Raw genomic sequence first — 27,357 nt, forward strand, 5'->3', positions numbered from 1 at the left:
GTATGTCTTTCATCCTCATAATAAACATTATTGTGTAATTCTGTTCAAGTCAGAAAGAAAACAGCCACATACGGGTTGGCTTCTTAAAGAGGCTGCCCATTTCATGACAGAGCAGCAGCCACAAGGTGGCAGCAGATCACTCTGAACAACAGAGTGGTGGCGGTTCAGCGTTTGAACATGAGCTGATCTCCAGACAGTCCAGGAGTCACAATACCTGAAGGAATTTGCCCAACTCTGAAGTGACCCACACTGAGGCTGGAGCAGTGGTTGCAGAGTGAAATGTAATTTAAAAAGCTTCGTTTCTGCTGTTTTTGATGGCTGCTGAATGATGTTTACTGGATCTGCTGTGCATTTGTTTTATTTGTGTGCTTCTTTTGTAAACTGTAGTTTTGCCATGTTTCTACATTTTTATCCGTTAGTTCAGCAATTAATTATAAATAATCAAAACTTTTTTTAGGTTTCATTCACACTTTAAGACGTTTAAAACGTGTATACATGACTATGACTTTGCCATGACCATGACAGACCAATAGCTGAGTCAAAGCTGGCTTTTTTTTTTTTTTTTTTTCACTTTAAGGTATCACATGTCACCATCGAGCCGTGCATACAGTGGGGAAGTAAAGGCACTTCCTTCTTCCTACCACAGCGGCTGCACACTGAGGCCAGTCACTCTAATAGGAAGCCTGATGTTCGTGGCTATGGGGATCCTGAAGCTTGGCAGCGGCTGTTTCAACTGACTTCTCTCGCTTTTCCTACTGGGGATTTGACAGCGACGGCCAATGTCACCGGGTTCAGGCAGGAAAACCATTCAGCCGTAGTGTAGTAGAAATAAAAGTAGTCACAGAGCGCAGCCCCCCCTTTTTTTCTGCCACAATGGCAGCGACGTAGCGCAACTTTTGGATCCGCGGTGGATGAACGACAGCGCCCGGAGGTGCAGCGAACTTTTACAGACTTGCAGGAAAACACGGAGGAGATCAGAAACATGAAGAAACAGTTCAATCGCATGAGGCAACTTGCCAACCAGACTGTCGGGAGGTGGGTGTTTATTTGAACAACATGCACCGTTTCACGCTGGTGTCTCAGATTTATTTTCAAGCAGGCCAACACTGGTGTTGTTGATTTGTCAAAACATTGTGCCGCTCTCTTCCTTTGTCATCTGTGTTCTTGTGGGCGGTGTCGGAAGGGCTGAGCCACGTTCTGTGTAAGCTGGATGGTTTATGAAGTTTTAGGAAAGTGAAATAACATTTTGTAATCTGGTGATGTCAAAAAACTAAACCTGCCCACATCCTATGTGAACTGTGATTGTCAACTTTCTGTGGAAAGAGCTGGGTAGTGTCTTGCTTTCTTTATGAAAAATCCGTTCAGTCTTTCTCTGATATTTGAATATGGCCATAGTGAATCTGTGGTAGTGGTGAGTTTGTGACGTTTTTAGATTTATGGCTGCAACTAAAGATTATTTTTGATTATGGGTTAATCTGTCAGTTATTTTAAGACTAATCAATTAATAATTTGTCTAAAAATGTCAGAGAATTGTGAAAAATACCCACATTCCCATTGACTGACTGACTGACTGAGTCCTGACTTTGTTATTCAGTTTAGCCTTACAAGTCAAAGAAAAGCTGCAAATCCTCACATGTGAGAAGCTTGAACAAATATTTGGAAACTGTGCTTGAAAACCAACTAAAACAATCAACTAAAATGATTAATTACTGAATGACGAATCCTCTTCATTTTTGCCGCTCTGATGAAATGTCAGAAAAAGGTGAAAATTGCTCAAGATGTCATCTATAGACATTTAGTTTTAACTTATGTACAACTGAACTGAGAAAAGCAGCAATTTTCACTTTTAATAAGACAGAGCCTGTGAATATTTGGCTTTCTTGCTTGATTCAAGGCCTGAAAAGATTATAAACAACCAATTATCAAAATATTATCAACTAAACATCTGTTTCACATCCAATTAGATTAATTGCATTTTCTCAGAATGTCTCTGTTTTTCAGAAACATGTATACCTGCATGCTGCAATTCTGGGCCCTTAGGAGAAAAACATTTCTCTGCCCCCAAATCTGTTTCCTGAAAGTAATCTACCGAAAGACATATTTACACAGTTTAAGATTATATTTTAGGATTGCCGTTTTTTTTTTGCTTTGCAGTTGTAGCCTAGGATGTGTGCACAAACACATATTTCCTGATGTGTGGTGATACTGGAAGTTAGTTACACACACACACACACACAAACACAATATCTATACCATCTCCCTCTCCACTCCCTTCATCTCCATCCCCACAGGGGTTTCCAGCCCCGTTCTCTGTCAGCAGCCACCACTGAGATGATGTCTCCAGCTATTACTGCACAAATGGCATCTGCAGATGATGTCCTCATAATGTTTCTTCAAAATGACTTTCCAGCCAGTAGCCTGTAGGCACTGGCCTTGGATTCTTTGCATACGTTCCTCCATATGTTGTGTAAGAGCAGTAAAACTCAACTGAGCAGAATGACAGCTTGCTCTTACTGAGAGGTGGAAGTGTTTGCAGGCACGCACCCACTGTGGATTACTGCTGGATAGAGTTTAACATGCCAGAAATCCTCTGGTGCCATTTGTTGCACTGCATGACTAACAGAGAGTGGGAGTTAGAGAGTAAATGGTTGAGATTAGCAGTGTCATGTTCAGTAAAAGGTGGGTAAAGTGAAATGATGCAGTCAGTGACTGCGAGAAGTTTTTAATATTTTTCCCCAGTTTTTATTTAACCTAGATATTGGTTTAGTGCCACAAAATGCAAGATGCAGTTTAAATTGCACCATAAAGGTGTAGGTGAGTTCATTTTTTATGTTTAATTTTTTTTCCTCACCTCTTTTGCCTAAACTGAGCTCAGAGGGGTCTATTCTCCACCAAATCCCTGCTTTAGGGTGATGTTTTTTTAGTAGTCTGTTTCTGTGAAAATCATTCACTGACCTGCGGCACAAGTAGCCCAAAGAAAACTAAGACGAACGTGAAATTTAAGCTGATTGCCATTACAGAACCAGGATGACTTTTTTATCCAGTTCACAAACCAGTGCATTTGTCCCCCCCCCCCCCACCAACAACAGTTTGTGATGATGTGGTTTTCTGTTTGGCACAGGAAGGGCCAGACATGGAGGGTTTTTTGTGGAGTAAGCATTTCCACAGTTGTTGACGGGGACACAGTTGGAGGGCTGAGGACGTCACACAGCCACAGAGGATTGTTTTTAAAAAAAGAGGAAGCAGTTTGATTTACATGTGATTAATCAGGAGGAAGCAGCTTGATTTACATGCAACTGCCATGTGGGGTAGTGGTGTTTATGAACACTTGCATACCTCCACTTTGGAGAGATTTTAATTTTTTAATTTAATTTTAATTACTTTATTGATCCCTCCTGGGGAAATTACTTGCTTTAACAAAACTTTAATTTGGCAAAGACAATGAGACCTTATATTACAACAGTACATGAATATATTTACAGGGTTTTAGCTTTAACACTATCAGGCATTAGTGTGAATACCTCACACAGTGTTGTACATTGTACAGTCACTGTTCTTCTCCAGCTTAATGTGTTGTTTTTCTTCAGGTTTTTTTTCAGGGTCTGGGCTCCAGCACTGTGAAAGTCTATTATTAGAACAATAGCTGCTGGCCAGAGCCAAGCTGTTCTCCAGTCAAATCAATGCAAATTCAATATTGATAGGAATCTAAAGATCACTCATGTATCTCTTTTCCTTCAGACGTGAGCCTGTGTAGCCTGATGTGTAATGCGATCATGTGGATGAGTGTGTCGGTATTTCGGCTGCAGGTTGTATCTAATGCCAAACTGTGCATCTCAGCCTCAGTTGAACTGTTAAAGTAACAAGCTGTGTCTTAATTAATTAATTAATAATTATTTTATTTGCCATCTGTCTGTGTTAGTACTACATTAAGGTGATTTACTTGTATCCATTTTATACTTGTCAGTTTTAAACATCAGTTACATGTTTTTTCGCCCTCTGTTGCTCAGGACATGATGCTCCGTATGTTTAAGAAATTGGCAAGAAAAGCAGTTAATTTGTTTAAAAAAACACTTATCAGTCGAAAACAAAAAGATTTTCAATTTACTGTCATTGAAGAAAACCAGAAAATAGAAGAATCTTAAACCAGAAAAAAATGCTTGCCTAAAACATCCTTAATCAATTAATCGATCAAAAAAATTGTTGCTTTAATTAGTTTTCTGTTAATCGACATTGATACTGATTGTCAAACAACAAATCACTGATCACCAGTATTTAAAAAAAAAACTGTAGAATCATAAAAAAAAAAACCAAGAATCTCATGCTTTGGCTTCGATTTCCAGCTTTGACTGAACACTAACACTGATTTCACCTTAAATTTTTTAACACTCCAATTAAAAGCTCTACTCATGGTACGAGCTTTGAGTGCAGCCAAAGGCGTTTTCAGTGAACAGTGAGGTTATTTCAGGCATCGGTGAGGTAAGCCTGTATCTGTTGGGTGTAACTTGTGAGGATCTTATTTCTGAGTCTTACAGCAGTATTAGGTAATAACTCTTGTGTGGGAGAGGGTTAATTGATCCCTGGGAGATTTAAATCTATAGTGTGGGACTGCACTGGCAGAGCGAGGGAAGGGGTCCTGGGGGATTTGTTTGTGGAGATGCAATATGTTCGGGGTTGGTGTATTTGTTGAATATTGATCAGGTGAGTGGTGAGCTTGCTTGCTGGGCTTAGCTGAAATGGGGAAAAAAAATCTGCAATGGGAGTTTGAGGTCATATGTAAAGAAGCAAATGTGTATCTTATTTCAGATGTTAGGGAGGTGATTTTGGCACTTTGCACACATTTCCTAGAAGTTTTGAAGTGATGTCACAGTATCCTATTTTCTGCCTCAGTGTGCACTGTGTTCGGTGTGTTTCAGACATCAACAAGCCACTTGGCAACACACACCCTCCTCCTCACACACACACACCTTCCCCTGTTGCCATAACAAACCAGGTGTGGATGACACAACAGGAAGCATGCATTTGGACAGGGTGGAGGAATCCATCAGGTCCATCATGGAAAACAGCCACAGGCACGAGCAGTGATGGGCATGTGCTTTTGTGTGTGCATGTCATGTACATGTGTACAAATGTTAGTCAGAAATTCTTAATGAGTGATGTGCTTATTGGCACATTTCACATTGTTAACAAGTGTCTCACATGACAACATTTTATTGTGGATTTAAGCAGATTGCATGCTGTGTATTTTTGCTGGAGGCACTCACAATGCTATCTGAGACAGGTTGGGCTGGATAGACTGTTCTGCTTCAGTTTGATGGTCTCCTTTGCTCTCTGCTGTCTCATGCATGTCCAAATACTCCAGACATGGAGTATTTGGACATGTAATTCAAATTCAAATGCAAGCTGTTTGTATAGTTACCAAAGGACAGGTGTGTCCCTCAACTCATATCCTTGGATTGCATTATATTGTTGAGGTGTTTATGGTATTGTGTCTTTATCTTTGTATGTTGAAGGTGTGTGTTCCTATGTGTGTATTTTTATTTCTCTATTTGTTGTCAGTTTTTGACCTTTGGCTTCATATTTGTGTTTCTCTCAACAGGGCTGAGAAAACTGAGGTGCTGAGTGATGACCTCCTACAGGTGAATATAACATCCTGCTTTATTACTGTTCATGTGCATCATTTATCAGTGTGTGTCACAGTGTTGGAACTATTCTGGGATTAAATGGTTAACCACAACCCGGGGTGCAAAGAAATAATGTAGTACAATATTTCACACTATAAAAATGTGACAATATGCACTTTTGTTTGTGTTGTAAACAGAAACCCAAACCAAGCACGAGCAATGTGGTGTGGGAGTGTAATGGTGTGAAGTGGCTTTTTTAAAAGTCGGGTTGTTGGTGTTTTCTCTCTCATTTTTGGATTTGTGCTGCCTAGTGTGGCATAAATGCATCTTAACTTTAATTTTCTTTGCATTCATGCCGTCTGTAAATGAGCAGCAAAAAGAATGAATTTGGATATATCGTCTTGAGTTGTGGGGAATTACACCAGGCATTTTAAATTTGTTATAAAAACCAAGAAAGGTGCGACCTGAAAACATTCTTTTTGCGCCTAGTATGCCTAAAAAGTAGTTAGTAAGGAATTTTCTGTGTCAGACTATTAGTCAGACTTTGTGAAAATTCTGGTCATTGCAACAAACCATGAAGCCTGTATCATGTATCACATTGAACTGTGAGCTGACTGCATTGTTGCACCCCTAAAGCTGAAGTTGTGCCTGCAGTAGCTATTTACAGGTTAATGTGACTCGGATTCATTATCGGCCACCCGTGAAGGGTGTCATGTCCTGTTTACTGTCTAACCCACTTTATTTTAAACTACTGTATCTGAGTGTGAACACTTCTCCTTTAGAGTTCGTTTTCTGGAAGAGTAAAATTCGGAAGTTATCATAGGGCTTACAAGTTCTCCTCAAAGGCTCTGTTAAAGCCATCATGCCTTTGCAGCTTGTTGATGCCAAGTTGCTCTGCAGTCTTGGAGTACAACTGTCGGTATTAAAACATTACTGGGGAGTCTTTCATTCAGTAATGCCTCGCCAGCTCAAGAGGTTTGGCACTGGAGGAAAAGTGCCTCATGTTTTTCCACTCAAGGCAAACCCTGGTAATGTTCTGGTATCTTGCAGTCATACTGGATGTACGCTGTGCATCGTGTGTGTGTGTGTTGGGGGATGGGAGTTTGCTGGTCAGTGAAACTGAGGTCACTGCTAGAAAGAGAGTGTGAATAAACAAGAGAAAACTGAGAAAGACAGAGCATCTTTACAGGAGAAAGAAGCTTTCTGTGGGAGGAAGGTAAAGAGAGAGTGAAGGAAAACGGTTTCAGTTCAGTCATGGAAGTCAAAGTTTTATGACAAGAAGCAGTGAACTATGAACTCCACGTGGTTCACACACAGTAATACATGACCCTTGGTGAGCAAAACAAGTATTTCTTATTAAATATGGACAAATTCATGTAGACAGTTCTTTAACAGTGGAAATAGTTATAATATTCACATATATCATTGTCCTGAAAGCACAGAGCACTAACTGACCCAACCCTTACCGAGAATGCTTTCTCTCGTCTTTGGTCCTTGTCCTGAATGACAGGAGCTTTGTGCTGTGTGAGACATTCCTTTAGCTCCAGCTCTCAGCAAGGAATGTGATTGTCAGGCGATCAGTGAATTGGAAGTGGTTTGGACGTCTTTTGGAATAACAGCTTGAGCTCCAAGTCGCTAGCCAGAATCTATTGTTTTTAGAAATGACAAAAAGACAGTCAGTCAGTTTACAAATATGCTGCCTGATTACAGTCATATCTTTGAAATTTGTTGCTCACAGTTTACTGATTCATAGTCCAATGAATCATTATCAGCATTTTAATTTAATCACACTCGCTGGAAAAGTTTTTCCCTCTTTCCAAACATGAGCTGAGAAAGAATAGTTTTTCCTTTCCCCCTCCCCACACGCTCCCACACCCCCTTCTCTGAACTGTCCAACATGAAATTTGACACTATGATTTCCATGGTGTCGTAGTAGCCTTTTCTTTTTCATTTTTCCATAGTCTTTTGCATTGGCTGAGGCATTTATCTTGTTTGGACTCGTCCTGCCTCAGTGGGAGATTTGAGGAGGCTGTCAGACTGGATTGTATCGCTGCCTGCCTGGCCTCATACTGGAGAGAGTCAGGCTGAAACTGGTCCCATATCTCAGTATTTGAATACAACTTAGCATACACAATGGACTGTTATTGTTGCGGGTACGGGACTACAGTCACATCTGATAGTGTATGTTAAACAGGTATTTGTAATTTAACCAGTTAGTGAGCCAAACAGAACACGCCAGAGTTTGTATTTGTCGTCCCTGTCAACACTGGCGTGGTAAATGATTTTGGTTTATTTGAGGAATTTGTTTCTTTTCTTTTTTTTTTCTTTGTCAAGAGTCATATGGAAAGATCAATACCATTCTCATATCTCTTATAAATATCATAAGTATGGTAGTGTAAAGAATATATATAATATATAGTATAAAGAATGGAAATATTGGAAACCGCTAGCCTAGTATGCTAGAGTACAGCATATAACTCCTCCTAAAACCACAATATGCTGTTTTTCCACTCAGGTTTTTGAGCAGATTAAATAAGTGAAATATATCATGCTAAGTCGTGAGCTTTTGGTGGATGTGCCGGTCTGTGTTGTCTTTGGACAGAGCCAGGCTAGTTGTTCCCCCCTGTGCCAAGTAGCATATTTAACATACAGACATGAGAGTCATCCTCATATCTTCATCTGAGCCTGGAAACAAATAAGCATATTTCCCAAATTGTCAAACTATTCCTTTAAGAAAACATGACTTTTCTGACTTTTCATTTGAATCCTCTTTCTGCTCCATCATCAGTTAGCCAGACATTTAACTATCTAGCCAACAGGGTCAGCCAGCTAGTAATCTGTGAGCCAGCCAGCCCATCAGTTAACGGGCTATCCAGTCAGCAAAAGCAGCTCAAAGCCAGAAAACAAAACTGTATCCACCCGCCCGGTTCCTCTGTGACTCACTAGACATTCCACATTTTCTGCTGTGGCGGGTCAGAGGTCGTCAGCTCGCTGTCTTCGCTGCTTCCATTGCTGTCTGGAAAAAAAAGGAAAAAAAAAGATGGCAGTAACTGGCTTGTAAACCTTTGGACAGCTCCATAACTGGAGAGGCGGGAGGAAGGGATTGTCTGTGTTCTGTTAATCGTCGAAGTGTGCGCTTGTCTGTGCCTATGATCAGGGAGTTTTCCTGATTTTTTTTTTCTCTCTTCAACTCTGTGACTTCAGTTTGTCAGGCTGTTTGTGTGTGTGTGTGAAAGAGACTGTTTCCTTAATTGAGTTTCTCCCGAGGCCAGAGCTTGTGAGCACAGTAAAGCCTGCGGTGTTAGACATGAGACGGGCTAATTGAATTCTTTTTCATGCATTATTATGTTAAAAGGAGGTTATGGGGGTATTTTTTGTTATTAAATCTGTGTCCGTATTTTATAATAACAACAAATAAAAAGCAGCGGATAAGTTAGGCAGAGAAGATTATTTACACTTTGAGACATTTCAAATCTAAATTGTGTGAAACAGACTACAATACAATGGTATTTTGTACATTCAGTAGGTAGCCTGAGGGTCTTTTGGTGTACACTCAAAGAAAACTCTTTCCATCGGCACAGACAAAGCGATCACCCAGTGTATCCAGTCTGCCACACCGCCCACACTCAAGTCACTCAGTTCTCTTTCTTTCCTTTTTGGCACCGAGCGTTGGAAGTCTGGATCCAATTGAGCTGTCACCAGATAGAGCTAGACTTCCATGCATTAATCAGAGCTGGGGATCAGCTGAATGGTGAGCGAATCGATTGGATCCAGGCGAGGAAGCCAAGTCCAGCTGTGGTCTGGCGTGGAGCCCCAGCTGCAGGAAAGAGGGAGGAGAGAAGAATGGGAGAAGGAGGAGGAAGCAGAGAGAGAGAGAGCTTGACATTCAGTAAAGAGAACCACGAATTAGTGAGGGTGAAAGCAAAAGAAGATGAGGAGGAGCAGGATGGCGATCAGACAGCATGTGAAGGGCTTTCAGATATAGTGAAACAAGTGGATGTTTACAGTGAAACAGGAAGAGGAAGTGAACACTTAGAGGAGAGACAGATAGTGCAAAATCAGCTCATCACTAATGCGACAACCGCAATGGTGCAACCACCATTCAAAAATAGTGAATTAAATTTATGGTGTTTATGTTGTCATAAATGTTTCACTTCATACAAAACCACCCTGGTTTTGGAAATACTTTGAGCAATTTTGCCAGTAAAGGAAATTTAACTTGCCTGAAATCGCCCAACGTGATGCCACATTCGTTGCATAGAATTGTCTATCACAGTGCTGATGAGTTCAAACTACACTCTGAAGGTGTCAGCTTCACCGTGCACATCTCCAGTAAGGTTCACCCTGTGCACTGTGTTCAGCTGGGCAAGTAGTGCCCTGTGATCATGGCCTTGAACTTCCGCTAGCAGGAACCCCCCACTGCAGCAAACTTGTTGTTAAGGGCTTTAAACATGAAAAACCGGCTGTAAGGTCCTTTAAAATATCTGATCATGAAGGATAACCAGTAGATCAGGGTCACCACCAGGCCTGACAGACAGAATGATTCATCCATTTTCCTTGATAGTATCTCAGTATGGAGTCTTAATATTTCAAAACAAATCAGCTTTCCCCATTCTCAGTAAAGACCACAATCCATCAGTCTGTGTTATTTATCTGCCTTGACTCGTTCCATCTGGCTGTCAGTGCTGCCTGTTGTAACAATGCACGCTGCAGAGCAGAGCTAGACAAACAGCACCGACATCCTCCGTCATCTTTCAATAACACGAGTAGGATGGAAAGTTTAGAGATGGATCTGCTCTAGTGCAGTATCTGTGTTTTGATTTGTAGCCCTCACCTGGTTTGTTTCTGCTCAACAAGAAAATCTCCACATGTCCAGAGAAGATATACATCATTGCACTCATTTCCTTCACCTAGCTTTAAATCAGTTAACTGTTCTCACGGTCAGCCTGTCAGCATTTTGTCTCTAAATGTGCGTCCACAGATCGAGAGGCGGATGGAGTTGGTGCGTTTGGTGTCGCACAACACGCACAAGAGGCTGGTGTCCTGTCTGCAGGGTCAGCTCGGCACTGACAATGAAAAGAGACATGTAAGTAGCGCTTGATTTCTCTTTACCACTGTTTGCTGTTACTCTACTTTCACTCAGCAGCTGCAAATTTAGACACACACAACATTAAACCGGCCTGTCATAAACTTATCTCAGCATGTTAGCCACATGATACAGCAAAGTCAGGATCTCTATGTAAAGCTTTTGCATTTAAAGAGCCACTCAGTGAGACGCTGGTGTAGCATGTAACTCATGCCACCTTTGTCAGTATTAACAAGGACCTGCTATCTTGTGCTGTGAGCATATTACATCTCTTCTTATGTAACACAAAGATATGAGCAGGACTCAGGAGAAAAATATTCAGCACTGGCCTCCTGCCAGCTTCATCATAACTGTGTAGAAGACCTACCCCAGATACACACACATGATAAAGTTAGCAAACCTCTGAAGGAGTGACTGTTGTATATTAATTTGTCATACTTTTCATTACTTTTCCACTTAAATCATCTAAATGGTATATGGGTTGACTCATTATCTAACTGCCTAAATCTCAGATGTGGACTGTTGGCTCACAGCTTAGCCAAAACCAGATAAAAAATGCAAACTGGTGAAACAGACAAGCAGATATGAAAAGTATCTTTGGTTCTGTTGTTTTTTTCAGTCAGTGTTTCTGTGCATTTTTCAGTGAGCTAAACTTTTATTTGCTGGTCTGCTCACAGAAAAAGCTGCCCCTGACTGCGCTGTCTCAGGCCATGGAGGAGGGAGGTGGTCAACTGGGAGACGAGAGTCTGATCGGGTGAGATGGAAAACTTAAATGTAAAATTTGATTACATGGAATACCTGTTTCAGGCACATTCAGCAATTGGACAAGACCATTTGTCTTAAAAATGAAATTCTCCTGAATCTAATAAACCCAAATACAATACTGAAAGTAAACAGTGGAGTGAAAAGCCTAGAAAGACAGCAGTGAGTCTCTCATGCATCCTTGTGTTTCTTTTTTTACATTAACATATTTCTCACTGTAAGAAAATGCGTCTGTCTGTGTGAACAGCAAGATGATGGATGTGTGTGGGGAGGCAGAGGGCAGGTTAGCCACTGAACTGATGCAGCATGAACTGCAGATCGAGAGAGACATCCTGGATCCTCTTAACCAGCTGGCAGAGGTAAAAACACAGAACATGCTTTATTGATAAATAAACATGTCACTTATGGACACCATTTTTTAAAATATCACTTTATAATGCTGCTTTTTTATTTTAAGACAAATTGCTGTTGACTGAAGTAAGCCTGCATAGACTGTACAGACTGTGTTTAATCTCATGATTGTGCCAAATTCAGCATGACTTTTGGCATCTTCTTAAATTACCATTGTTCTCACAAGAATATCTGTATGTACTCAGGCTGTGATCCGCACTGTTTCTCTCACAGGTGGAGATTCCCAATATACTGAAACAGAGGAAGCAGCTTGCCAAGCTGGTTCTGGACTACGACTCAGCCAGGACAAGGTATAGTCTGCAACTGTCAACTAGAATGTTAAAGTTAATTGTAGTCCTTTCTTCTTTGCATGTTTAGGACATGTGTGACTGCTCTTACGTTTTGTCATGTGAATACGTACAAAAGTTTCATATCAAATATGCTTATGCTTACTGTATGTGTCTGCATAACTTCCTGGCCTGCAGGTGGCACCAGGCAGCAAAGTCCAGCAACCAGACCATGGTAGCTAAGGCCGATTCTCTCAAAGACGAGATGGACGAGGCTCTGAATAAAGTAGAAATATGCAAGGTAGATTTAGTTTCAGGTCTTTCCTGCACTGCATATTTCTTCTGATTTGCTACTCAAAATGCGATCCATAATGGTGTCACAACAGTACAATGCTATACCTATCAGGGTGGTTTAGGCAGGCTCTATATGCAGTATTTAATGAAGACATATTTAGACTAATAGCTTTACATTCCAGCCAGGGCCTCTTCATCAGGTTAGGATCATATCTAATGAACTGGCTGAACAAAGGAAGCTTTGTAGCAGGAGTGGATCAGGAACAAACATGCTACGCACATTATTTGGAGCATGTAATTAAAGGTCATTGCTTTGTCATCTGGAGTTCATCTAAGTCTTAATGAAAAGATTATATAGCAGAAGGTTTAGGGTTGCCATCATGTTTACCATGTATGGAAATTTATATATATTTTTTTCATCCACAGGACCAGCTCTCTGCAGACATGTACAATTTTGCTTCCAAAGAGGGAGAGTATGCACGCTATTATGTCATGGTGAGTGCTTAAATGACCTGGAACTAAGATGGAAACGTGATGCAAATATGGTCTGTTCCACTATAACCGCATTATTAGGTGATACAATCTGAATGCTTGCTTGACTATATGCCAGCAATTTGTATAAATGATTTGTGTTTGTGTTGTGTTTCTGTATTCCAGTTATTAGAGGCCCAGGCAGATTACCACAGGAGATCTCTGGCAGCTCTGGAGGCAGCTATACCAACAATCCACATACAGCAAGGTGAACAGCAAGACATGCCACAGTCATTTATCAAAAATGCCCTTTTAGCTTTACTTTAAACCCCAGTATAGTTGTAAAAAAGTTCCATCTATAGTTGTTATCTGTGTCGTGGAGTATTGTAAGACACAAACAACTCTGCACTCTGCTGCTGAGAAAGGTAGACTGGCTTGTCAGTGCTTGCTGGGTTAGCACCTGTGCTGGCTGACAGTGCTCATGACCTAAATCAGAACAGCGCCAGCTCAATGGGAGCAAAGCGAGTCACACTATAGTTGTCTATTTAGTGATATGGAGCGCAATCACAAATCAATAGTTGACACATTTTCCAAGTTTTGTACCTTTCTCTTCACTGCAAAGGACATTACATATTTCAATTCAAATTCATAAAGCTGTCTGTGATGTGGAGCTTTTATTTCCCTCATGAATGCCAGCAGCACAGGGCTCCATTTTCCTTTCCATTTTTAATTTAGGATGAGAGCTCCATTGTCTTGCACTTATCTCATGCTACATCTGCTTTTTCTCTGGTCTGGTTAAGTGAATTGCTAGCAGCTTGAAAGGGCAGACTTTTGGCAGATTCAGTTCAGCTCTGTTTTCCAGAAAACAAAATCACTAAAATCCCATCTAATTGCATCAGTTTCTCTACTAAATTGTCTTTTTATAGTGTGTTTACTTGCGCTTAGGTAAACAGATTACAGTCAGCTTTCTGCAGTACCCCGATTTTTCTTTTTTTTTTAACATCTTTTTGAGGAAAAGATCTGTTTTCATGCCTTTTTGTGTGTATACATATGCATGATAAAGACGTAAGACAAGTAAAGTATCATTGTTACAGCAGAGCACACATGAAAAACTGTTAAGCAGTCAGATTACTGTAAAGACACTGATGATTTACTCACTCAGACTCGTGGATGGAGAAGCCGGCGTTTGGTACGGCCCTGGAGGAGCACCTGAAGAGGAGTAACCGTGAGATCGCTCTGCCTATTGAGGCCTGTGTCATGATGCTGCTGGAAACTGGCATGAAAGAGGAGGTACAGATGGAATCATGGAGAGGGGCACTTTGGTAAACTAGGGTAAAGTTGAGGTTTAACTTTACCAGAATTTGGCCATAGATTTGTACCCATAAAACTTCACCGCTCCACTCTGTTGAAGCTGGAAGGAGATGTGGGTCATGTGGACTTCTCTCTAGAAATCATGGCACATACAGTCTGGAAACATCTGTGGCCAACTTGTGGTCAGTTAGCCTCAGGGCTGGGGGAATAAGCACTGTGTATGTGTGTGTGTGCGCAGGCATCTGTTATCCATTAGCATGTTCGCTATTACACTCTTTAAATGTAACCATATCACTAGACTCCCCAAGGAGGAAGATTTAAGACAAGTTTATAAACGGAAACAAAACTCTTGCTGTATGTCTGTTTGATACTCATCCTGAAAGAGCCACATCTCTCTTGGTAGAAAAAACAATTCCTCAATTGACTTTCTCAGTCAATTGAGGCAGTACTTCTCCTTTTCTGATATCAGCTCAGACACACCACAACAGCCGTGCTTTAATTTTAGGATGGAAACCAGTCACTTGTAAATGTCAAAAAAAAAAAAGCATCATTCAGTCATGTCTTTTCATCTACGCTGTCCTTGCAGGGACTCTTCAGAATAGCTGCCGGAGCTTCAAAGCTGAAGAAGCTCAAAGCAGCGCTGGACTGTTCCACCTCGCAGCTCGAAGAATTTTACTCTGATCCCCACGCTGTCGCCGGTACAACCTCTTCCACAAATCCACAAAAAAATGACCCCATCTGGTCCAGATCACTTTCTCATAGCTTTTCCCTTTACACACAGGAGCTCTGAAGTCCTACCTCAGGGAACTTCCTGAACCTCTAATGACTTTTGGTCTGTACGACGAGTGGATACAGGCCTCCAAGTAAGAGGGCAACACACGCAGACACACACAGCTCTGTCAATATCCTGTAAAACACACTCACTCTGTACTAACAAGCAGTAAACACACACCTGAAGCAGTATGTCTTCACAGGCTGCTTTAGATATTCTAGTAGTTGTGTAATCAAAAAAATCTTAAATGTGTGTGTGGTTTCAGTGTGTCAGACCCTGATAAGAGGCTTCAGGCCCTGTGGGTGACATGTGACCGTTTGCCAAAGACTCACAAAGCCAACCTCAGGTGAGGGCATCATCTCCTCTGTTCTGTAATTGTTGCATAAGGTGTCCGAATGATGCATTACTCTCTATTGTTGCCACAGTGGATGTCAGAGGTTGCGTTTCTACATTCAGCAACAGAACTGAATGTATAGAGTTAATTTCTGTTCTGTTTTTCACTTTCATAATTGATACAGCAGATTTCAACCAGTCAAATAATAGAAACTAGTCTAACTAGATTACTGTAAGTCATTTCGATACCTTGTCAGACATCTCATTAGAGCCCTCGCTTCTCTGTTGCAGGTATCTGGTGAAGTTTCTTGCTAAACTGGCTCAGGACAGTGAGATTAATAAAATGACTCCCAGCAACATTGCCATAGTCCTGGGACCCAACCTGCTCTGGGCAAAGACAGAGGGGTAAAAACCTCAGACACCGTTCAGCTCATATTACTTTTCTGAGTACAAAATTAAGGTAATGTTAATCAAGCCAGTGGACCTTTCTCACCTCTTCTTGTCTGTCTGTGGTTGTATTCAGGACACTGGCGGAGATGGCAGCAGCTACATCTGTCCATGTGGTCGCCATCATTGAGCCCATTATCCAGCATGCTGATTGGTTCTTCCCTGAAGGTAAAACAGTTTAGGGATGTATTTGTTCCTGTTGATGACAGCACAAACATGGACAATGTGGTGTTTTGCGTAAATATGCTGAATGCAGCTCAGGCAAAATTTAAAGAGAAAATGTTTCTCAACCAATAACAAACTGTGAAAATACTTGATTACAAGTAAAAATATATACTTACAATATAATGTAACGTAGGGTAGTGTCTTTATATGTTTTCTTTAAAATCTGTACACTATGTAATGTTCATCAATAATAATAATCTTCATCATCCCTTTCAGATGTGGACTTCAATGTGTCGGGCATGTTTGCCATGCCCACCCACCCAGCCACCCCAGACCTTGACCCTGGCCTCGATAGGAAACGCCCTGGCAGCCTAGTGGGGCAGGATGGGGACAGTCACACTCCCCGTAAAGACAGGTACCTGTCTCGTCCCAACCTCAGCCTCAGCCTGCCCCTCACCCTCCCGTCCCGTCCCAAGACACTGAGCAGGCAGGAGTCGCGGGGCCCAGCCGTGTCGGCCCTCTATGTAGTGGCCGACGAGTCCATCACAGTCACTGAAACACCCACTGAAGATCTGCCCAGTCCAGACTTCAAAGCTGTGCCATAGTCCAACGTAGCTCCCATTAATCCAGTTACTAATAAGTGAAAGAAGGGAATGATGTTTATTGTGATTTTAACACCACATTTCTGTTATGTTGAGGTGATTTACGCACACATTAATCAGTTGTTTTTTTCCTCAAGGTTGCTACAGAACATGATGAAAAAGCAGTTCTCTTTCAGATATTTTAACGAAGCACAACCCATTTTCAATACTGTTGGGATATCACATTGTCTAGTTATAATTCTCTTGTGTTGCTCTTGTGTACTCTTGTGTTATCTTCTTTATTTCCAATTAAAGCCTAGGTCACACTTTAGGTTGCTGGTTTTATGTTTTGTGTGGGCTTCCTCTGTTGCATTTTGTTTGTATGGTGTGGCATCTGTCTCCCCTGTCCCCGCAGTGATGTCGCAGTTAAAAGTTGTTCTGTTTTAAAGGTCACTGTCATGTGGTTTTATGTCCTTTTTGGGTTCTTCTTTCCAAAATGGTTTCACTGAACAGGAAGTGGCGTCCCTTTCTGTCTCTTGCACCATCTCTCTCTGTCTGTCTCTGCTCTCGCTGTTTTTCTGTCTCTCTCGGTCTCTTTCACTCTGTCTGATGGCGTGTGGTTTGCCCTCCTGAACTCTCTCCCCTCTCCCCCCTTCCTAGCACTGTTAACAAACAGCCGGAGCCCACTCCACGTAGAGCCAGCGCTGTAAATAGAAAGCAGCCACAGCTAACCTCACCCACCTTCCAACCCCCACTGCCCCCTCTGGAAGCCGGGGGTTCTACCCAGCCTGAGCATCAGTTCCAGGCTTCGTCCCCGGCTGCAGAGGCTGAGCAGCCTGGCTTGAGTGGAGCTGGTAGTGCTGGTGGTGGTGGTGGTCTGGGTGGTGGGGTCCAGGTAGCCACAGTGCAACCTCAGGTTGTAACCCAGCTCAGCGCAGAGGAGAGCAGGTAAGGAGCGAGCTGAGGTAGCGACAATACTCCACCGCCTGCTCGCAGCCAATCAGCCAATCCGGAGCTCTACCCACCCTTTATGTTTGTCATGTGTTTGACTGGTCTTTGAGTTTACAGTTCCCATACTGGAAGTTTTAAAATTGAAAATCACATGAATAACAATGTCTACAATGTCCTCAGCTTTTAATTTGGCTTCATTTTAACAAATTAAGAATGTAATGCATTGAGAAATATATTATGCTTTGTCTACAGACAAGTTTTGTCCTCCCCCCTGCTTGTTGTGATGATTGACTAAACTCTAGTCTATTTTTAAACATATACTTGCCTTCCTTCCTTCACACCTGCCTGCCTTTTTTTGGTGCCGTCTGAATTTGCATGCAACACACTATCAAAACTTTTGTACAGCCTTTTGAATCAACTTATCTGGTTTTGCATCCTCTTCTCTACTGTTGTCTTTGTATCTTTTTTTGAGTTATTCCTCATGCAATAACCTTCATCTAATATGATTAGCATTTTAATGGAAATTTGTGCAATATGTTCCATATATTATGCATGAGTTCTTGCACTGGTGCATCACTTGCTCGTTGAATGTAAAGTGTAGATAACATGTTGATGGATTAACATTTGGATTTATTGTATTTCTGCAGCCCAGCCCGTGAACTCATGTCCACGCCCCCTCCCCAGAGGAATGGTTCAGTCCATCTTACAGTAGGAACCCCCCACTCTCAGGGTGGGTCCAGGGGACCTAGTCCACACATGGTCCGCAGAGGTGAGAGAATGTACATTATGTGAATTTAATGCCATTAATATGATTAATGTTATAAAATAATTATGTTTTCCTCTGAAGGCACCAAGAAGCAGGCCCCAGCCCCGCCGAAGCAGGCCAGCCCCTTCGCCTCCCAGCCCAGTCTCTTCGCCTCTCAGCCCAGTAACACCCAGACAACCAGTTCCTCTCATTACCCGCCCATCACACCCCGACGCCACTCCAGCAAAGACGGCCCGATCCACGCCCCGAGCCACCCGCCCCCTCAGCCTCCACAACCACACCAGGCCCCGGGGGACCCAGAGCCCTCTCCCCCCAGCACTCCCACCCCTCCTGACACTCCGCCTCATGATGGAATCCAGTCCAACCCGCTGTCCCCCTATCACTCTGGATCTCTCCCTCGCCCCTCTAGGCCAGCTCCAAGGCCACGACCGCGACCCAGCATGCCACCGCCCCCGCAACCTTCAGCGAATGATAACGGAAACGGCCTCTGCAGCTCTGCCTCCAAGATCATAACAGGTAAACCTCATAAATCCTGTTTTTCAGTAGTTTTATAGTAAAGCATGGTATCAGGGATTGTGCGTAGTATCATTATATATAAATAGATGTAACAAACAAACTGTAGTGTACAATCAGATTTAAGAAAATTAAGACACACCAAGTAGCAGGAGTGAAACCGAAAGAACACGACTGACAGAAGAAGCCTCCCTGTGTGTGTTTGTGACGCAGCATGTGCACTGTATTATCACGTTTTTTCAGTGGAAACTCTCATCTAGCTACTGATTGAGCAGGATCTCTGGTTTGGTCACTTTGTAGTGCACTGATGTATAAGGCTGTTTATGGTGGAAGAAGTATTCAAATCCTTTACTTAACACAAAGTAGAAATACCACAGAGCAGAAATAGTCCCTCACAAGTAGAAGTCTTGCATTTAAAAATTTACTTAAGTAAAAGTACAAATGTTTTAGCATCCAAATAAAGTACCAGAAGTAAAGGTATGAGTTCAGCAGAATGGATGATTTCAGAATAATGTATATAATATTACTGGATATTACTGGATTATAATTATGAGCACAGCTTCAGCGATGTTTAACATTATGGTTTCTGTTTGTAGGCATTGCAACGACTGAAATCACTTGCTGGTCCTTTTCTGATACTGTATTCAGTATTGAGTGATTTCAGCATCCTCTGACGGCATTACTCTGTTCAGCTGTCTGGCTTGTGGTTTCACTGTCTCTTAATGCCACACATGCTAAATATAACTGTGGTGATCTGAAGCATGACAGCAAATGTGTAAATATTGCAGATGTCTGAGCTGCCAGCCTGAGATGAGCTTTGCAAGGCAGGTAATGGTAAGGGTCTGACTGGCTGATGCATTGGCCTCGCTTCCGTGTCCTCTGCATGTTTGTGTGTCTGTGTGGGGGAACGAAGAATGCAGGTGTTTGCGTTTCAGTGTGTAATTGTTGCAATGCTCGTAATGCATACTTACAGTATATTTATGTGTATTAGTATGTATTTGTCCTGCACTCTAACCCTGCTGCCAAACCACACTAACATTCTTATAATTCCCACATCGTCCACGGTGCTGAGGTTGGATGGCTTTTGCCTGCTAACAGTTTCTGTAGCACGCCACAAAACAGACTTTACACCCACCGTGTGCTGTCATTCTCTATGTGCAGTCTCCTCTTGAATAGATCTGTGTAGAAAATGTGCAGCATTTAAAGATTAACACACCAAGGATACTCTCTAATAACTTCCTCAACCTCTAAAAATGTTACTGAACTGGTGCTAAATATGCAATATTGACTACAGTAAATAATGAGAGCAATCCTTGGTGTCTTACTGAGTGTGTTAAAGTGGTGTGTGTGTACTCTGCAGCGGTTTGAAACTGTGTGTGTGTGGCTGTGGTTAAATTTGGTTTATTGCTTGACCTCAAGTTTAAGATGTCTAAACTGATCTGTGTGCTGACTGATCCCCGTAACTGTCCTGTACAGATGGAGGCCTGGTCCTAAAGGGGATGGGACGAGCCTTCATCCCTGAGGTGATTGTGGACCAACAAGGGGAGAGCTCTGCTGGTCAAGAGCCCGCCTCCACTCCAGCCCCAGCCCCAGCCCCAGCCCCAGCCCCAGCCGCAGCCCCAACACCAGACCCTAACATTCAGACAGAGAGCACCGCTCTGTAAAATAAGAGGGATCGTGGTCATCAAAATCCTCCTTCACTCAACTGGTCCCGATTTGAATGTTTAGAATCAAGTATCAGACAGGTAACCCAAAATGCATCAGCTCCTCACGCTCCACTCACATGATGCCAGACTGCTCTCTGAGGAAAAAAAAAAACATGGCTGCCTTTTCTTCTATTATACTGACTCAAAATAAAAACCTCATCTTATTACAGTGTTGGTTTAAACCACAGAGCCCCTGTCCATAGTTTTCCATATTAGACTTCACATTGAACAGTTTTTGCTCTATTTACTGCTGGGTATTTTGAGATTGGACTGCAGAGCCTTGCTAGACACGAGACTAATGGGACTATATAACCTCAACAATATAGCAGCTGAACTCAAAGACTGGTGAAGCATTCAGAGGTTTCACTTGCCTGCTGCTGCTTCTTTTTTTAAAAAAAAATCTAGATTCAGAGTGGATCTGTGAATCTTTCAATTTGGTTTTAGCACCAGGTCTGACCACACAGACCCAACGACTTGTACCTTTTGAGTCAGCACCACAGTTGTGTGGAGCTATACAAGTGTTAGCCAGCCACTGATGATCTATTTATCACGAAACAGAATCACATTCAGACATTTCACTTTCCAATTCGTCAATTTCAACTGGCTATATGTGATTTTTCAGCTGAGAAGGGCTTTTGAATAATTATCACACACTTCAGCACCATAATACAAAGGACCAAAGACATTGCTATGAGCCAAAGGAAATCAGAATTAAATTTAGAGCTGCTCAGTTTGTATTAAGGTTGTTAATGACCAAATATTTTGGCAAGAGTGCAATATAAAAAAGCAGTTGTCTTCCAGTAGTGTCCTCTGCACAGGACATACTTTCATTTCTGGCATTTCAGGCATTTTACTTCATTATATCTAATGATCCAGTGGGGTAGAATTTAATTTTGTTTTCCATCTGATTTGTTTTTTTTTGTTTTTTTTTTGTTTTTTTTTGTATTTCAACTGACTTGATTTATCAAGTTCAAAATGGCTTAAAGATTAGCTTTTATTGTGAAAAGGGATTTTTTTTTTTTTACCAAATTTATTGTAATTAAAAGAAACTGATTTTATTGTTACATAGCTTAGAAGCGATTATTCCCACTCACGCTCAAAGCTATGGCCAAATGCAGCCAAATAATTAACATCTTCTTGGGTATAATTTTTACTGCGGCTGACAATCTTTACATTGTTTTGGGGTATTTTTCAGCTCTTTGATTACATTTTTGTTTTTTTTAATTTTGTTTTTCTCAGCATTTTTATGGTGTTTTTTCTGCACATAATGCCTCATACAGTGCATCATTACTCTTAATAATAAAAGACTGTTCAACATTTTTCAGTGTTGTCTACTTCTTTTCAACTGGTTTTGTCAGCATTTAAGTGTTAACTGATAAAAAAACAAGTCTTTAATTCAAAACCTTTTTGCCATAATTTCTTCGTATTTGTCACCAAGATTACAGAAGGCCTAATTTCACACATTAAACAATGTACTACAGATGAGATTAATTGTACCAGTGAGGCATGGCAAGCCACTGTGTCCTTCAATTAAGAAGTGTCACTGCATCGACTTATCTCAAATTAGTGTTTCAAAGAAAGTAAAGTTTCTTCTTACACTCAGTGAAACCAAATACTTAAATCTGTACACAATGTTTTACCCAAACCATACACCACGTGTCCATTAAGAGTGTCATACCATGGCTGTCAGGCCCAGTAGCCAATGATGAAGGCGGATACAGAGAGGCAAATGATGAGGTTGGCGTTGACAACAAGTCGCAGACGTGGCTTTTCTTCCAGAGAGCAGATAGCCTGATCAGGTGCAGGAGGAGTCACAGGATTGTTCTCTCCCTCCTTGCGTCTTTCCATCCCACACAGCCAGTAGAGGGCAGACATCAGCTTGGACTGGCTTTGGACGCTGGACAGGGAGGATGATGAGTCTGGGTTCAGGAGAGGGAAAATTGTTTTGTTTAGTGGGTGCGTTCACCGGCAAGAATGACAAATGGTCAAATAGGAAAAAGAGTCACAACGAGCCGGACAGAGACACACCTTTCCGGTTATGACATGGTTTTCCATTTCTGGTCTCTTGTTCTCTTCCTGTGACTCCCATCTCATCCATCTGGCCAGTGGTCAGCTCTAAGGTCTTACAGCTCTGCTCCACTGTGAATACGTGCTCTTTGGGCTTCACTGGGTCAAACCTTGTGAACCAGGTAAGGCGACTTATCTATCAAAAAAAAAAAAAAAACAACACATGACACACGTTCTCAAAGGTTAACTCCCAAAGCGCTAAGAAATTCTGATTTATTCTCATGTAGATATTTCTGATTAGGTTTGTTGATATTTAACTGTACCACAAAAATGTACAACTGTACAAAGTAGATTTATCAACCTAAATAAAGATAAATTAGGTCACAGTTTAAAATTGGTGTACTGTAAACAAATACCTTCTACATACCCTGATGTGTCATTGACACCTAGCAATGCTGAATTCCTGCAGATCCTTTTTATTGTTTATACCTTGCGCAGTGGCATAAATTAACCATAGCAATAGGCTACCCCAGTAAAAGAGAAGGAGACTGTAAACAGATCTAAGCAATCCATGTTTCAAAACAGTTTTCCAAGGCAGGAATTATGTTGTGTGTATTTAAGTATGCACACAATGGGTTATGGTGAGAAAAATTGAATTTAAACAAATTGGTTTGCCTACAATGAAAACTTTAAAAGCTCACTTTAACTTCTACATTTTAATTCATGACCTAAGCAGAAGTCTTTCTGTACCTTTTAATGGTCAAGACGCCATGCATATTAAATACCACAACTAAGAATTTAAGCCTACAACTTCATAACAAATCTGGCTCAGTGGCTTTACCTGCTCCGGTTTGGGCTCCTCTGTGGCCAGACTGACTGCAACCACCACAACCACGGTGAGGAAGGACAGCAGGATGGAGAAGTAGAGGTAATGGACATATTTCAAGACAGCAGGCCTGTCATCCTCCTCATAGCACATGGGTGTAGGGTAAATGAAGTCCAACAACATGCGGATGCAGCCCACCAACAGGCCAATAGTCAGGCCCCAAAATGCACCCTGTGAGAGGTAGAGAAAGAGAGGAAAGCGAAAGACAAACACAGACACAGAGGTGCATTTAGTTACAGTTGCTTCAGTGCAAGCTTTCATCATCCAGTCATATCAGGACACAGAAAGCGACAGGTCTGAACACAAAACCGAGATTTCTCCCTCACACTGCAGTTCTCTCTTTAATAAAACATGAAATTAGGTTCACACTGTGAGCTGAATTCTATGCAGTCTTCTTGCTGCTGTCGTGCCACAGTGCACATACAGAACAGATTATACACAGAGGAAGGTGAAGTGTGGAAGTGAGTCATTTGCTGTCAAGAAATAACATTTTTTTTTCTTTCAGATCTCAAACAAAAAATTCCATCAAAATAAGTGCATTTACAACCATATGGACATAAACATAAACTTATTATTTCTGATTATATATTTAAAAAATAACTAATACAATGTAGAGTTTGGTGTTGGGAGTGATCAGTAAATGCATCATACAACAGTCTGTGTAGAATATAACACGCATGCCTCAAAACTGATACTGTACAAGATGTCTGCAAGCTTGATGCTACACATCCTTACCTTCTCATTGGTCCTCTTCCAGAAGCAGCCCATGAGAAAGATAACAGACACTGGGGGTTGAAGGTAGGTGCTGATGGACTGGATGTAGATAAAGAGCTGGCCCCCCTGGCTGGCCTGGACTACAGGAATCCACAGCACAGACACCACCACAAGCACGAGCACAAACACCCTGCCATGTGCACACGAAACATTAGATCCATGTTTTGAATTAAAAATGAAGCAGTTCAGTTCTGCAAAGAGATGCCACAACTTGATCACAGGACATTTTCTGAGAAGAGGAGAAAATCTGGAAAAGTCGTTACTTTGAAATATGTGGAAAGAGGGGTTATGGTTTGGGTGAGCATGACAGAAAAATGTAATAATTTAATAGCAATTTGGTGGATGATTTCATCTAAAGTGCAGTATAGTGCCATACATGGTTACTTTTTAAATGTAGATTGTCCAAGTGGGAATAAAATATTCTTCATTGTAAAAGCCTTTAATCTTTAATTTAAGGCCTCAGTGGAAAAAGCTGACGGCAGGGTGGCTTACTGTGGAGAGGCTTTTTCTCAAAAAGAAATTTCATGATTCCTTTTAAATTGTTTCTCAGAAATAGCGTAACTTTCATGACATGACAGTGTATGCACTGTATGCTGCAAGCAAGACCATGTTTTGTTTCATGACTGCTTGTCCAGATGTGGTCACATACCTGCCCACAATCATGAGCTCCCACTCTGACACATGGGGTCTGAAACTCTTCCATAGGTCCATGGTGAAAATGGTGCTGGCGCTGTTGAAGATGGAGGTCAGAGAGGACATGAGGGCAGCAATCATCACTGCCATCATCAGACCCCTCAATCCTGGGTGAGGGGAAAAAAAACCCCACACACACACACAGATTGGAGTAAAAGGGAACAAACGGCAGGACAGGAGCCGTAAATGGGGAAAAAGTGTCTCACCTGCAGGCAGCAGTTCCATGACCAGTTTGGCGTAGGCGATATCTGAACAACCCACTGAGTTGCCACAAATCTGTTTGCACAGATCAGGGTCTGCACACGCCACCTCATCTGCACAACAAAACACACAACAACTCAAAATCAAATGTCCACAATGTGTGACCCAGTTTGATCTATTTTTTCAACAGCAACAATTTGGCATCACGTTTTAAACACTGAAACTTTCAGTGTTTCATTACTGCATTACCTGAATGCAGTCAAGTGATCTGTATTGAAGTCCAGTTGGTAAATCGGTTACTTTTATGAGGTTAATTGAGTCATATGTGGCAGCACAATAAGTACCAGCTGCAGTATTCACTGATAAACACTTGCATTTCATACCTGTGTAAAGTATCCTGCTGATCATGCCAGGCAGCATAATGGCAAAGAAAGGCAGAATCTTTAGATAAGCAGCCAGTAGTGAGCCTCCTTTAGCATGGGTCAGGGTCTTAGCAGCCAGGGAGCGCTGCACAATCACCTGCAGAGAACAACAACCACAGCTCACCCTCAGTTAACACCCAGTGCCTGCTGGTTAATGAATAATTGAGATATTTATCAGTATGTAATTATATTTTAATAGGGGTTATCATGCAAGAGTATGGCATTTCCCAGGGGTGAAGGTTTTATGTGCATGAATTACACACAACTGCTCAACTGATAAGACAAAGATGCTCATTAAAACTAGTCATGTCTTGTGTTGTCTCAGGTTTGGCTGGTTGGAAAACCTTCACCCTGATATTGTATGAAAGGAATTTTAAACCTCTCTGAGGAGCAAAACATGCCACAAGATGGGGATTTTCAGATGAAGACTCTTTCAAAACCTAACTTCAGAGGAATTTGTAGAACAACATAAACAAAATGGAAATCCAATAAATTACATGTTCAGATTTATATGAAAGAGTTGATATTTTACAAGTAAAATAAATTTAAATAAAAATTCATCTTGTGGGCAACTCAGGTCCCCTATGTTCTCAACTGCCCTCCCTGTAGGGTTCAGGCTTGCCAGCATATCATCTGGTTTAAAATCCCTGATTTAAGCATAATTAAAGGAAATGGATTTTCACATATTCCAATTAATGATATTCTAGTTTTAATCACAATATTGCACCTGTAGTAGTTATTCTCTGTTCTTTCATTTTCTCTTATTTTGGAAAAAGTGCAACACAAATAAGGTTTAATCTGATAATTAGCACCTGATCAGAGCACCAATACCACATGGAGGGGATGGACATGCCAATGATGACCCCGGGCCAAGGCAGGTCAGAGTTCACCGGGTCCCTGAATATGTGGAAGGCGTCTTCTCGAGGGATGCCACAGGTGGAGTTGGGCACACGGATGGAAGGGATGGCGTTGGCGTATCCCTCCATCAGAGCATTCCAGCCTCCAACCTCCACAAAGCCTAAACAAGTGGACGACAGGGTCATTCATACAGGAACATGAAGTGCTGGTGATGGGAAGGTGTCATGTGGAGTCAGATTTGACTTACTGAAGCCCATGAGGGTGAGTGCTCCTGCTAGCATGATAGCAGTTTGAGCAGCATCTGTGTAGATGACTGCAGCCAGACCACCTGTGACACAACATACAACTGTAAACACTACTCTCATGTCTAAGTTCTTACAATGTCTTCACAAGAGTTTTATTTATGGTGAGAGAAGGAGACATGTCACCTGCTACAGTGTAGAGAGCAGTGACTGACAACAGCAGCACTATAGCCAGGTAGATATTCCATTGTAAGGCAAGTTGTATAAACACTGCACCAGCATACATGTCCACCTGGTGAGAAACACACACGCACACGCACACCAGAACAATTAAGACAAGCGGCTGAAATTGAGTAAAGAGCTTTAAAAACCTGCACACAGCAGTTTAGAAAAGGCACAAGAGAATTACTGTGGATTTATATTATACCGATATCTTTGTGAAAATGTAAATAAACAAGGACAGGACAGCTATGAATAACTGTGTTCTCCTTCCACCAAATCGCCTCTGCAGGTATTCTGGCATTGTTGTTACCTGGAGAAGAAAAGGATCAAAGATAATTATAAAGGAATAAATGAACAGAGTCAAGCATTTGCACACGAGCATGTGTAGGATGTTTTAATGTATGTGTAGACAACTCACCCCAGAGGCTATATAAATGGGCAGGAAGAGCCATCCCAGCAGGAGCACCATCAGCATACCCTGTTGATAACAACATTTTAAGACAATAAGACTATAAAAGGGATGACTGTGAACAATATTCCGTACTAAAATCAGTTTTACATTAGCATATTCCATCTTCAGAGATTATATGCAGCCT

The 27,357-nt window shown here is 41.6% G+C and overlaps 2 protein-coding genes across 6 annotated transcripts in view; one reads left to right on the forward strand and one right to left on the reverse strand.

Moving 5' to 3' along the window:
- The first annotated feature begins 596 nt into the window (after positions 1-596).
- On the forward strand, positions 597-21,773 carry arhgap17b (Rho GTPase activating protein 17b). 5 transcript variants are annotated; one of them, XM_041062859.1, is made up of 21 exons: positions 597-1,035; positions 5,597-5,636; positions 10,603-10,707; positions 11,385-11,461; positions 11,717-11,828; positions 12,094-12,170; positions 12,345-12,447; positions 12,867-12,935; positions 13,098-13,179; positions 14,074-14,201; positions 14,809-14,920; positions 15,004-15,085; positions 15,260-15,340; positions 15,619-15,732; positions 15,851-15,942; positions 16,216-16,354; positions 17,181-17,468; positions 18,119-18,240; positions 18,319-18,753; positions 19,539-19,584; positions 20,227-20,363. In XM_041062859.1, the coding sequence occupies exons 1-20, from the start codon at positions 983-985 to the stop codon at positions 19,544-19,546; spliced, it is 2,319 nt and encodes a 772-aa protein (XP_040918793.1). In that variant the 5' UTR covers positions 597-982; the 3' UTR covers positions 19,547-19,584; positions 20,227-20,363. The 5 variants fall into 5 exon arrangements, with proteins under 5 accessions (XP_040918793.1, XP_040918792.1, XP_040918794.1 ...); XM_041062858.1 differs by having other exon boundaries at positions 19,539-19,578; positions 20,227-20,360; XM_041062860.1 differs by having other exon boundaries at positions 19,539-19,574; positions 20,227-20,323.
- Positions 21,774-22,016: 243 nt separating this feature from the next.
- Positions 22,017-27,357, reverse strand: part of slc5a11 (solute carrier family 5 member 11) — a 5,669-nt gene continuing 328 nt past the window's right edge. Inside the window, exons 3-14 of the mRNA XM_041062865.1 lie at positions 27,180-27,239; positions 26,967-27,071; positions 26,726-26,831; positions 26,545-26,625; positions 26,252-26,457; positions 25,401-25,536; positions 25,023-25,130; positions 24,773-24,923; positions 24,085-24,253; positions 23,305-23,520; positions 22,485-22,659; positions 22,017-22,375 (exon numbers count right to left, since the gene is read on the reverse strand). Coding sequence (XP_040918799.1) covers positions 22,143-22,375; positions 22,485-22,659; positions 23,305-23,520; positions 24,085-24,253; positions 24,773-24,923; positions 25,023-25,130; positions 25,401-25,536; positions 26,252-26,457; positions 26,545-26,625; positions 26,726-26,831; positions 26,967-27,071; positions 27,180-27,239 — 1,746 coding nt within the window. The 3' untranslated portion in view covers positions 22,017-22,142. The remainder of the gene's footprint in view (positions 22,376-22,484; positions 22,660-23,304; positions 23,521-24,084; positions 24,254-24,772; positions 24,924-25,022; positions 25,131-25,400; positions 25,537-26,251; positions 26,458-26,544; positions 26,626-26,725; positions 26,832-26,966; positions 27,072-27,179; positions 27,240-27,357) is intronic.

The sequence above is a fragment of the Toxotes jaculatrix genome, chromosome 18 (genome assembly GCF_017976425.1).
Source record: "Toxotes jaculatrix isolate fToxJac2 chromosome 18, fToxJac2.pri, whole genome shotgun sequence".
NCBI classification, from domain to species: Eukaryota; Metazoa; Chordata; class Actinopteri; family Toxotidae; genus Toxotes; species Toxotes jaculatrix.

Coding starts and splice junctions, on each gene's coding strand:
- arhgap17b (XM_041062857.1), top strand. CDS start 983: ATGAAGAAACAGTTCAATCGCATGAGGCAACTTGCCAACCAGACTGTC. Junction 12,448..12,866: donor ATAAAGTAGAAATATGCAAG/GTAGATTTAGTT, acceptor TTTCATCCACAG/GACCAGCTCTCTGCAGACAT. Junction 14,921..15,003: donor TGATCCCCACGCTGTCGCCG/GTACAACCTCTT, acceptor CTTTACACACAG/GAGCTCTGAAGTCCTACCTC.